The sequence below is a fragment of the Scyliorhinus torazame genome, chromosome 5, assembly GCF_047496885.1.
Source record: "Scyliorhinus torazame isolate Kashiwa2021f chromosome 5, sScyTor2.1, whole genome shotgun sequence".
NCBI classification, from domain to species: Eukaryota; Metazoa; Chordata; class Chondrichthyes; order Carcharhiniformes; family Scyliorhinidae; genus Scyliorhinus; species Scyliorhinus torazame.
Genome location: NC_092711.1, coordinates 272211877 through 272224284, shown reverse-complemented (window position 1 = coordinate 272224284; position 12408 = coordinate 272211877). Strand labels below are relative to the sequence as shown.

Here is a 12408-nt window from a genome sequence, read left to right as displayed (position 1 = left end):
CCCCCCCCCAATACCAGCTCCCCCTTCTCCCCAGCAGCAGCAACCCAGTTAACCCCCCCCCCCCCGCTAGATCCCAAGCTAGCGTAATATGCACCCCCCATGTTGCTCCCAGAAGTCAGCAAACTCTGGCCAACCTCGGCTTCCCCCCCCGTGACCTCGGCTCCCACGGTGCGAGGCCCCCTCCTTCCTGCTTCCCTGTTCCCGCCATGATTACCATAGCGCGGGAACAAAGCCCCCGCTTCCCCTTTTGGCCCCGCCCCCAATGGCCGGCGCCCACAGCTCCTCATCCTCGCTCACCCCCTCCCCCACGACATGGGGAAGAGAGAGAAGTTACAGGGTCGCAGGTTTAACAACCTGGGAAGTCCTCTCTTTCCCCCTTTTCCCCCCCTTCATCCCACAAATTCACCCCCCCACTTTTGTCCCAAACGTTCTTTTTCTGGCCCGCTCACTCCAGCTTCTCCTCGACAATAAAAGTCCACGCCTCGTCTGCCGTTTCGAAATACTGGTGTTTCCCTAGATGTGTGACCCACAGTCTTGCCGGTTGCAACATTCCGAATTTGACCTTCCTTTTATGCAACACCGCCTTGGCCCGATTAAAGCTTGCCCTCCTTCTCGCCACCTCCGCACTCCAATCTTGATACACGCGGATCACCGCATTCTCCCACCTACTGTTCCGAGTTTTCTTGGCCCATCTGAGGACCATCTCTCTGTCCTTGTATCGGAGAAATCTCACAACTATTGCTCGAGGAATTTCTCCAGCCCTCGGTCTTCGCGCCATAACCCGATAGGCTCCCTCCACCTCCAGCGGACCCATCGGGGCCTCCGATCCCATTAACGAATGCAGCATCGTGCTCACATATGCCCCGACGTCCACCCTTTCTGCATCTTCGGGAAGACCAAGAATCCTTAACTTCTTCCTCCTCGCATTGTTCTCCAGCACCTCCAGCCTTTCCACACATCTTTTGTGTTGTGCCTCGTGGATCTCCGTTTTCACCACCAGGCCCTGTATGTCGTCCTCATTCTCAGCAGCCTTTGCCTTCACGACCCGAAGCTCCTGTTCCTGGGTCTTTTGCTCCTCCTTTAGTCCCTCAATCGCTTGTAATATCGGGGCCAACAGCTCCTTCTTCATCTCCTTTTTGAGTTCATCTACGCAACGCCGCAGGAACTCTTGTTGGTCAGGGCCCCATATTAAACTGCCTCCTTCCGGCGCCATCTTGCTTTGTGCCTGCCTTCCTGGCCGCTGCTCTTGAGGATCCACCGCAATCCGGCTACTTTCCTCTTTTTTCCATCCGTGTCCAGGGGGGATTCCCTTCTGGATTACCGCACAGTGTTATTTGCCGTTAAAATTGCCGATGGGGCTCCTATCAAGAGCCCAAAAGTCCGTTCCACCGGGAGCTGCCGAAACGTGCGACTTAGCTGGTCATCGCCGCACCCGGAAGTCCTGGAGAGACCCTTTCAAGAGCAAACGCAGGACTCCTCTGTTCAACTCCAAACCCCATGGCAAAACTGGCAAAGCTACAGACTGATCTGGCTCACCCGTTAATTACATCATTTTTGTATCCCAAACATAAGGCATCCTAATTTGGGGGAAACAGTGGATGAAACATCGAAGATGGGATTCGAAGGCATCCATAAGATGTACCATGGCCTACTTAGCTAGGACTAAGTACAATCCATCTTAAATTATCTACACACCAGGCAACCTCCAAAATCAAAACCATGTCCCATTAGCCATCTCTCTGTATCTACGTAAATGGTTAACATCAATGATTACCTGACTGTTACCACTCATTAATCACAGCTTTAGCAGACATACTGCCTGTATGTATTTGAACCCAGGGTTTTTAATAATAATCGTATCACAAAATATCATGTACAACAATTTTCAACATTCATCACATCGTTAATATATGTTGTAAATAGTTGAGGCTCCAGTACTAATCACTGTGGCACCCACTAGTTAACAGTTTTCCATATTAGAAATGACCCATTTATTCCACACTTCTTTGTCCTGTCAGTTAACCAATTCTCTATTCATATGAATGTATTCAAGACTGAGGTAGACATTTCCTTGAACGCTTGGAGAATCAAAGGTTATGGGGAACAGGCAGCAAAATGATCAGCCATCTTATTGAATGATGGGCTACTCTTATTATCTAAGTTAGATTCTTAGGCAAATGGTCAAGTAGCCTGTTGATGCCTGCAAAAGTGGTTTGGTTGGGAACCTATTTTAGGGCTTGCTTCTTGTTTGCACTTTTGGGAGAGCACAAAGGATGAAAATTCACCTCGCTCAAAATTTATGCAGCTGCAAGGAGTGTATTCTATTGGCTAGCATGATTGACTGTTAGTTACTGTTCACATTTTCCTTGTGTGACATTTACTTTTTTTCTGTTTCAGGCGGTGGAGAACCTCTGTTCTTACAAAGTATCGGCAAATTTATACAAACAGCTGAGACAAGTCTGTGAGGATCATATCAAAGCTCAAATTCACCAGTTCAGAGAATATCCTTTAATTTATCTAATCAATAAAGGTTTGGATAAAGTTATATTTGCTATAAAAATCAAATTCACCGAGTTCCATATATAATAAATTAAACAAGTGTAATAAACGTATCTTTTGTCTTCGGTGTTGGGGGAGAAAAGGCTATTGTGAGAAAACTCAGTTTCTAGGTATGGTGTCCTAACTGTTTAAGTGAAACTAGCATTTTTTATTTGTGTGGCTGTGGAAGGGCGTTACAATTTGATTGAGGTTAACAGTCCATTCAACGGCTTCAGCTGATGCAGTGATACCAATTTGTCAGCATTTGTGAAGAACTGTGACTTTGTGGGGGGGGAAGTCACTGGTATATGAATTCTCTCTTGTTGGAGATTATCATTGCCTGGTACTTGTGTGACATGAATGTTCCTTGCCACTTGTCAGCTCAAGACTGAATATTGTCCAGGTCTTGCTGTGTTTGAATATGGATTCCATCAGGTCATTCAGCTCCTGACTACAGCCTACAGCCTTTCTTCAAATGTGGGCACAAAAGCTGAATGCCAGAGGTGAGGTGAGAGTGACGGAATCCGAACTGAGCGTCAATGAGCAGGCTATTGTTAAGTAATTGCCACTTGATAGCACTGTTAATGACCCCTTCCATCACGTTACTGATGATCGAGTGTAGGCTGATGGGACAGTAATTGGCTGGGGGATGAATTTGTCCTCCTTTTTGTGTATTGGATCATTTTCCACATTGCTGAGTAGATATCAGTGTTGTAACTGTATGGGAACAGTTTGGTTGGGGTGGGACAAGTTCCAGACCTCAAGTCTTCAATCCTATTGCTGGAATATTGTCAGGGCCTATTGCCTTTGCTGTATCAGTGCCTTCAGCCATTTCTTGATGTCACATGGAGTGAATCGCATTGGCTGAAGACTGGCTTCTGTAATTCTGGGGACCTCGGGAGGAGGTCAAGATGGATAATCATCTTTCCACTTCTGGTTGAAGGTGGCTGCAAATGCTTCAGCCTTGCATTTTGCACTATGTGCTGGGCACTGCAATCATTGAGGATGGGATATTTTTGGAACCATCGCTTCCAGTGAATTGCTTAATTTCCCATCATTCATGACTGGATGTGGCAAGACTGCAGAGCTTGGGTCTGATCTATTGATTGTGAAATTGCTTAACGGTGTCTGTTACTTGCTGCTTATGCTGTTTGACATGCAAGTAATTCTGTGTTGTGGCTTCACCAGGTTGACAGCTCACTTTTAGGTATGCCTGGTGTTGCTCCTGGCATGCGCTCCTGCATTCATAATTTAAATTTTTTTTAATTTAGAGTACCCAATTATTTTTTCCAATTAAGGGGCAATTTTGCGTGGCCAATCCACCTAACTTGCACATCTTTGGGTTGTGCGGGTGAAACCCACGAAGACACAGGGAGAATGTGCAAACTCCACACGGACAGTGACCCACGGCTGGGGTTAGAACCCAGGTCTTCAGTGCCATAGGCAGCAATGCTACCGCTGTGCCACCATGCTGCCCTCTGCACTCATAATTTAAGGAGGTTTGATCCCCTGGCTTGGTGGTTACGGATTGTGGTTGAGTAGAAATCTGCTGCTGATGGCCCACAGTACCCCAGTCTTGAGTTGCTAGATCGTTTGAAGGCTATCCCATTTAGCATGGTGGTAGCGCCACGCAATATGACTTGGGATTTTCGCAGTGTGAAGCCAGGTCTTCGTCGCCACAAGGACTGTGAGAAGGTCACTCCTACCGATACTGTTATGGACAGATGCATTTATAGTCGCCAGGTGACTGAAGGTGAGGTCAAGTATGCTTTTTCAAAATATTTTTATTCTCCTTTTTCACATTTTCCACCAAACTTACACCCACCAACAATAAGCAATAATCAGTAATGGCTTTTCATGGTCATCATTCGACTTTTAATTCCAGATTTTTATTGAGGTAAAATTCCACCGTTTGCTGGGATTTGAACCAGGGTCCCCAGAGCATTACACTGGCTCAGGATTACTGGTCCAGTGATAACACCACAACACCATCCTTATGGGATTTGTGCATGGGTGACTTATTTAATGCAAAATTGTTAGTTGTTGATCATGGAGCTGATTAGTTGTTGGGTTTTCACACAGCAGATGATTTTGGAGCATTTCAGCTGCATGCCTATGAATCACACTTGCAAACAACTTATTGGGGGGTATTACTGCATCCGGGGTACAGCTCTATCTGTTTAGCAGGAGACATTCCAGGATATGGTAGCACAGTGGTTACCACTGTTACTTCACCGCCAGGGGCCCAGGTGAATTCCCGGCTAGGTTACTGTGTATGCGGAGTCTGCACGTTCTCACCCGTATCTGTCTGCGTTTCCTCCGGGCCCCCGCTTTCCTCCCACATGTCCTGAAAGACATGCTTGTTCGGTGAATTGGGCATTCTGAATTCTCCCTCTGTGTACCCGAACAGCTGCCGGAGTGTAGCGACTAGGGCATTTTCACCGTAACTTCATTGCAGTGTTTTTGTTTAATAAACATTTTATTGAGGTATTCCCCCCCCGACTATTAATTTTCGGCAAAGAAGTCGACGAACGGTTGCCACCTCCGGGCGAACCCTAACATTGGCCCTCTCAAGGCCAACTTGATTTTCTCCAAACAGAGAAAGCTAGCCATGTCCGATAGCCAGGTCTCTGACTTTGGGGGTTTTGAGTCCCTCCAAGCTAATAACATCCATCTCCGGGCAAATAGGGAAGCAAAGGCCAGAACGTTTCCCTCTTTCTCCACCTGGATTCCTGGATTTTTGACACCCTGAGAATCGCCACCTCTGGACTCAGATCATAGAATTGACAGTGCAGACTTGGTGCCACCCTTGATTTTAACACCGTGGACATGACATCTGCAAACCCCTGCCAGAATCTCCTAAGCTTTGGACATGTCCAGAACATTTGGACATGGTTTGCTGGCCCTCTTGCACACTTTGCACACCTATCTTCTACCCGAAAGAACCTGCTCATCCAGGCCACTCATGTGAGCCCGGTGAACGACCTTGAATTGTTGTATCAGGCTGAGCCTGGCACATGTTGTGGATGCGTTGACTCTACACGTCCGCCCATAGACCATCCTCTATCTCTCCTCTCAACCCCTCTTCCCACTTGTGTTTCAGCTCCCCAGTCTGCGTCTCCTCTGACCCCATAAGTTCCTTGCAAATGTCCCGTCTCCCACCCACCCTCTGGAAACTACACTCCTGTATCCCCCTTGGTGGTAGGAGCGGGAAGGTTGAAACCTGCCAGCGTAGGAAGTCCCGCACCTGCAGGTACCTGAATTTGTTTCCCTCACCAATCCAAATGTCTTCTCCAGCTCCCTCAAGCTAGGAAAGCTCCCCTCTATAAACATATCCCCCATCCCCTCAGTCCCTGCTCTCTGGGGGCAAACCGGTGATTATTACAAATTGGAGACCAAACCGATGCTCCCTCTGCTTCACATGCCTCCTCCACTACCCCCCAGACTCTCGGGGCCGCCACCACCACGGGGCTGGTGGAGTACTGTGCCGGCGGGAACGGCAGAGGCGCTGTTATTAACGCCCCTAAGCTGGTGCCCTTCCATAAAGCTGCCTCCATACGCTCCCATGCCAACCCTCCCCCACCACCCACTTCCTGATCATGGCCCGTTTAAAAAAGGACCGCGGAATATGAGTACTGAAATCTTATTTTAAAATGGGTGTTAAAACTGGGCTTTAATATTTACGTTAAAATAGCCATTTTACCGATCTGAAAATAGTTGATTACCTTCAATAGGGCTACGCTTTTCTTCCTGTTTCATTCTTGTAACTTAGGGGCTGACATTGTTTCCGAAAAGCCACATGGTTGAGAAAAACACATGGAAAATTCTGTAAACTATAGTTTGTTCAACAAATCACATTGTTGAAAAACGGTTTACTTTTAAAGCAATGAATACTGTAATTGATTTTCTTCCTCAGCCGTGGGTTGCTGAGGGGAAACCTAGTTGGAGCTCAGCCAAGTTTCGAATTCTCCCTGCCATCAAAACATTAGCATACGGTGTCGATGTGTAGCACCACATGCCACCTTTTTGAAGAGCATGGCGTTCTCTTGGTCCTGGCCAACATTCATGCTTCAGCCATCACCACTAACAGATTATCTGGTTGTTCATCTAATTTTCTGTTTGGATGTCCGTGCTATTTGTAAATCATTGTGCCTGCAAAACAGCATTGTCTACATCTCAGGAGGAATTTACTGGTTGTGCAGCATTTGACAACATTCTGGGTTTATTCCTTCGTCAGCACTTCTATTTAAAGTTTAATTCTTTGTGTATATACATGTTTTTGCACACTGTTGAACCCTGTTACTAAATTACAAGTGCAGCAGCAGTATATCTTCAGAATGTTTCCACAGACTTAAAATTGATACTGCCAATTCCTGAAATGTTCAATTTACTGGGTGTTTTGTACAGCTTGCAAGCTTGTACACATGAGGTATTAGCTATTCTCCCTCTGCACAGACCCCCACGTGCACACATTTTGATTCAGAAATTTGCGTATATGATTGATTTAGTGATATGGATAGGGATTCAACAACAGCAAAAATGGTGGTTCATCCTAGATGCACCTTAAGAACGCTCTCTGTAAAGACCAGAGCTCACTAAACTTCTTGCTTCAATGATCAAGCTGTGTGGAGACTTAAGTGGAAGGGAAAAAAGTTAAGTGGGGCTAACAAATGGAGATAAATTATTTTAATGAGTTTTAAAATATTTCCTTGGTGTAGAATATATGCCAAAGAAATTTGCTTTCCTTGATGCATTGCAGAACTAACTTTGCACTTTCAGTTTTCTTTAACCATTTCTTTACAGATTCCTTAGATAGTGTCCTGTTCCTAAAGAAAATAGATAAATGCTGGCAGGACCATTGCAGACAAATGGTAAGTATGGTCACAATTACATTGAGGTACATATTTCAGTAAAAAAAATAGTTTGCAAGAATATATATTGAGGAAGAACTGTTTGTTTTCAAAAATGTACCTTATGTATTGTGTTGAAATTCACCTGGAAGCAGTAATGATTCTGCTCGTTTTTCAATTTTTGTCTTCACTTCTGACATGAAGGTAATTAGTTCTTGAATCCCTTGGATGAAGACTGGTATCTTTCTGGTTTTCTAAGACAGCAGTCATGGTTCTAAAGCTTAAATTGAGCCATTGGGAAATGAATGATTGTGGGCATTTTTCAATCAACTTCTGATTGTTACTGTGCACTTCAACACTAAATAGAAAGGCAGCTTAATTTGAAAATCAATAGGAACAATGCACATTTCTTATTGCGGTTCTGGAGAGGAATCAGGCATGTCAGAGCATTTGTAGAGATCCCCCACTGCTACCCAATGTTATACCTTACGTGGCTGAGCTGAAAATCGATCTGAAAAGGTAGGACTATGTTCCATTCCCCAACGCCGAGTTTAATATACAGTTGCTTGACTGGCAGTTTCCAGCATTTGGATAGCAGATTTGAGGCCACTGAAGATAGCTGCTGAACCAAGTGACAGGTTAGATCTGGGGACTACAACTTGGGCACAAGATTCTTGGAGGTTTGGTCTTAACCAGCTTCTTACATTTTCCTTGTTCTGCTGGGTTGTGCTAAATCCCTGCCCTTCCTTAGACGAGCGTTGATAAATATTTCTTGCAAAACCCATCGCACTTTTGATCTCCAGCACCCAACCACCTTGATGCCAGTCACATGATCCACAGTATTATAACTTGATCGCGACATTTTAAAAATTGCTGTCATCACTGCTTTCATTGTAAATCTACAATAGTCTTTCATATATTGAAACCAAAATTTGCAGCAGTTTGATATTTTCAAATTTAAGCTGTTTCTTTTGGCTGCTGCAAACTTCAGTGTGTATCCAGCCGAAGTCTCCACCAGGCTTAACCTCGTGGTTGCAGAACCTTGGAGGTTGGCTTGACCTCAAACTCGGGTCCTAACATTACATTCAATCTGTCAGCGTTAACACCTTTTTCTACTTCTGATATAACATCTCTCTTCTTTCCCTTTTTCTGCAGTTGAAATTCTAATGCTTGTATTTCAAACCTTGTGCCTGGCTCCTCCAGGTGTCTCATGGCTGACTTGTCTGTCTATAGCATTTGTAATATTCAAAGTCATCCAGTATGCCAATACTTTTACTCAAACTCAAAATCCAACTTTTCAATCATCCCAGGTCTTCCCAAACATCCATGCTTCCCACAGCATTTTCAAATTTTATGGCTTTGACCCTTCATGGTTTTAACTAATCCTGTGTCAAAAGCAGGCTCGTTTTCTTTGCCATTGGTAGTGCTCCTTCAACCACCGTCCTCACTTTGTTTCCCTCTATAACTCTCCTGCTGCCCCGACTTGAAAAAACTCCTTAATACTGACCCCTTCAGTGCAGCTTTTGTGCATTTATCCCTTTCATTCTTGACCCCTCCAGCTTAATGTTAGCTAACTTGGGATAGCTAACCCAAAAAACGTGTTTTATGGAAAATGATTGTTTATCTAATAGAACATAGAACATTCAGCGCAGTACAGGCCCTTCGGCCCTCGATGTTGCGCCGACCTGTGAAACCACTCTAAAGCCCATCTACACTATTCCCTTATCGTCCATATGTCAATCCAATGACCATTTGAATGCCAATGACCATTTGAATGCCCTTAGTGTTGGCGAGTCCACTACTGTTGCAGGCAGGGCATTCCACGCCCTTACTACTCTCTGAGTAAAGAACCTACCTCTGATATCTGTCTTATATCTAGCTCCCCTCAATTTAAAGCTATGTCCCCTCCTGCTAGACATCACCATCCGAGGAAAAAGGCTCTCACTGTCCACCCTATCTAATCCTCTGATCATCCTGTATGCCTCAATTAAGTCGCCTCTTAACTTTCTCTCCAACGAAAACAGCCTCAAGTCCCTCATAAGACCTTCCCTCCATACCAGACAACATTCTGGTAAATCTCCTCTGCACCTTTCCAATGCTTCCACATCCTTCCTATAATGCGGCGACCAGAATTGCACGCAATACTCCAAATGCGGCCGCACCAGAGTTTTGTGCAGCTGCATCATGACCTCATGGCTCCGAAACTCAATCCCTCTACCAATAAAAGCTAACACACCGTACGCCTTCTTAACAACCCTCTCAACCTGGGTGGCAACTTTCAGGGATCTATGTATATGGACACCGAGATCTCTCTGTTCATCCACACTGCCAAGAATCTTACCATTAGCCCAGTACTCTGTCTTCCTGTTATTCCTTCCAAAATGAATCACCCCACACTTTTCTGCATTAAACTCCATTTGCCACCTCTCAGCCGAGCGCTGCAGCTTATCTATGTCCCTCTAACTTGTAACATCCGTCCGCACTGTCCACAACTCCAGCGACTTTAGTGTCATCTGCAAATTTACTCACCCATCCTTCTACGACCTCCTCCAGGTCATTTATAAAAATGACAAACAGCAGTGGCCCCAAAACAGATGCTTGTGGTACACTACTAGTAACTGGACTCCAGCCTGAACATTTCCCATCAACCACCACCCTTTGTCTTCTTCCAGGTAGCAAATTTCTGATCCAAACTGCTAAATCACCCTGAATCCCATGCCTCCGTATTTTCTGCAGTAGCATAATGTGGGGAACCTTATCGAACGCTTTACTGAAATCCATATGCACTACATCAACTGCTTTACCCTCATCCACCTGTTTGGTCACCTTCTCAAGAACTCAATAAGGTTTGTGAGGCACGACCTACCCTTCACAAAACAGTGTTGACTATCTCTAATCAAATTATTCCTTTCCAGATGATTATACATCCTATCTCTTATAAACCTTTCCAAGACTTTGCCCACAACAGAAGTAAGGCTCACTGGTCTATAGTTATCGGGGTTGTCTCTACTCCCCTTCATGAACAAGGGGACAACATTTGCTATCCTCCAGTCTTCTGGCACTATTCCTGTAGACAGAGATGACTTAAAGATCAAAGCCAAAGGCTCAGCAATCTCCTCCCTCGCTTCCCAGAGAATCCTAGGATAAATCCCATCCGGCCCAGGGGACTTATCTATTTTCACACTTTCCAGAATTGCTAACACCTCCTCCTTATGAACCTCAAGCCCTTCTAGTTTAGTAGTCTGAATCTCAGTATTCTCCTCGACAACAATGTCTTTTTCCTGTGTGAATACTGACGAAAAATATTCATTTAGCACCTCTCCTATCTCCTCGGACTCCACGCACAACTTGCCACTACTGTCCTTGACTGGCCCTACTCTTACCCGAGTCATTCTTTTATTCCTGACATATCTATAGAAAGCTTTTGGGTTATCCTTGATCCGACCTGCCAAAGACTTCTCATGTCCCCTCCTGGCTCTTCTTAGCTCTCTCTTTAGGTCAACAAAGAAATGTACAGCACAGGAACAGGCCCTTTGACCTCCAAGCCCGTGCCGACCATGCTGCCCGACTAAACTACAATCTTCTACACTTCCTGGGTCCGTATCCTTCTATTCCCATCCTATTCATATATTTGTCAAGATGCCCCTTAAACGTCCCTATCGTCCCTGCTTCCACTACCTCCTCCGGTAGCGAGTTCCAGGCACCCACTACCCTCTGCGTAAAAAACTTGCCTCGTACATCTACTCTAAACCTTGCCCCTCTCACCTTAAACCTATGCCCCCTAGTAATTGACCCCTCTACCCTGGGGAAAAGCCTCTGACTATCCACTCTGTCTATGCCCCTCATAATTTTGTATACCTCTATCAGGTCTCCCTTCAACCTCCTTCGTTCCAGTGAGAACAAACCGAGTTTATTCAACCGCTCCTCATAGCTAATGCCCTCCATACCAGGCAACATTCTGGTAAATCTCTTCTGCACCCTCTCTAAAGCGTCCACATCCTTCTGGTAGTGTGGCGACCAGAATTGAACACTATACTCCAAGTGTGGCCTAACTAAGGTTCTATACAGCTGCAACATGACTTGCCAATTCTTATACTCAATGCCCCGGCCAATGAAGGCAAGCATGCCGTATGCCTTCTTGACTACCTTCTCCACCTGTGTTGCCCCTTTCAATGACCTGTGTACCTGTACTCCTAGATCTCTTTGACTTTCAATACTCTTGAGGGTTCTACCATTACTGTATATTCCCTACCTGCATTAGACCTTCCAAAATGCATTACCTCACATTTGTCCGGATTAAACTCCATCTGCCATCTCTCCGCCCAAGTCTCCAGACAATCTAAATCCTGCTGTATCCTCGGACAGTCCTCATCGCTATCCGCAATTCCACCAACCTTTGTGTCGTCTGCAAACTTACTAATCAGACCAGTTACATTTTCCTCCAAATCATTTATATATACTACAAAGAGCAAAGGTCCCAGCACTGATCCCTGTGGAACACCACTGGTCACAGCCCTCCAATTAGAAAAGCATCCCTGCATTGCTACTCTCTGCCTTCTATGGCCTAGCCAGTTCTGTATCCACCTTGCCAGCTCACCCCTGATCCCGTGTGACTTCACCTTTTGTACTAGTCTACCATGAGGGACCTTGTCAAAGGCCTTACTGAAGTCCATATAGACAACATCTACTGCCCTACCTGCATCAATCATCTTAGTGACCTCCTCGAAAAACACTATCAAGTTAGTGAGACACGACCTCCCCTTCACAAAACCGTGCTGCCTCTCACTAATACGTCCATTTGCTTCCAAATAGGAGTAGATCCTGTCTCGAAGAATTCTCTCCAGTAATTTCCCTACCACTGAAGTAAGGCTCACCGGCCTGTAGTTCCCGGGATTATCCTTGCTACCCTTCTTAAATAGAGGAACAACATTGGCTATTCTCCAGTCCTCCGGGACATCCCCTGAAGACAGTGAGGATCCAAAGATTTCTGTCAAGGCCTCTGCAATTTCCTCTCTAGCCT

At 45.4% G+C, this 12408-nt stretch overlaps 1 protein-coding gene across 1 annotated transcript in view; it reads left to right on the top strand.

The window, feature by feature from the left end:
- The window catches only part of cul4b (cullin 4B), a 128046-nt gene that overhangs the window by 32937 nt on the left and 82701 nt on the right, over positions 1 to 12408 (top strand). The window contains exons 3-4 of the mRNA XM_072505565.1: positions 2398 to 2502; positions 7341 to 7409. Coding sequence (XP_072361666.1) covers positions 2398 to 2502; positions 7341 to 7409 — 174 coding nt within the window. The remainder of the gene's footprint in view (positions 1 to 2397; positions 2503 to 7340; positions 7410 to 12408) is intronic.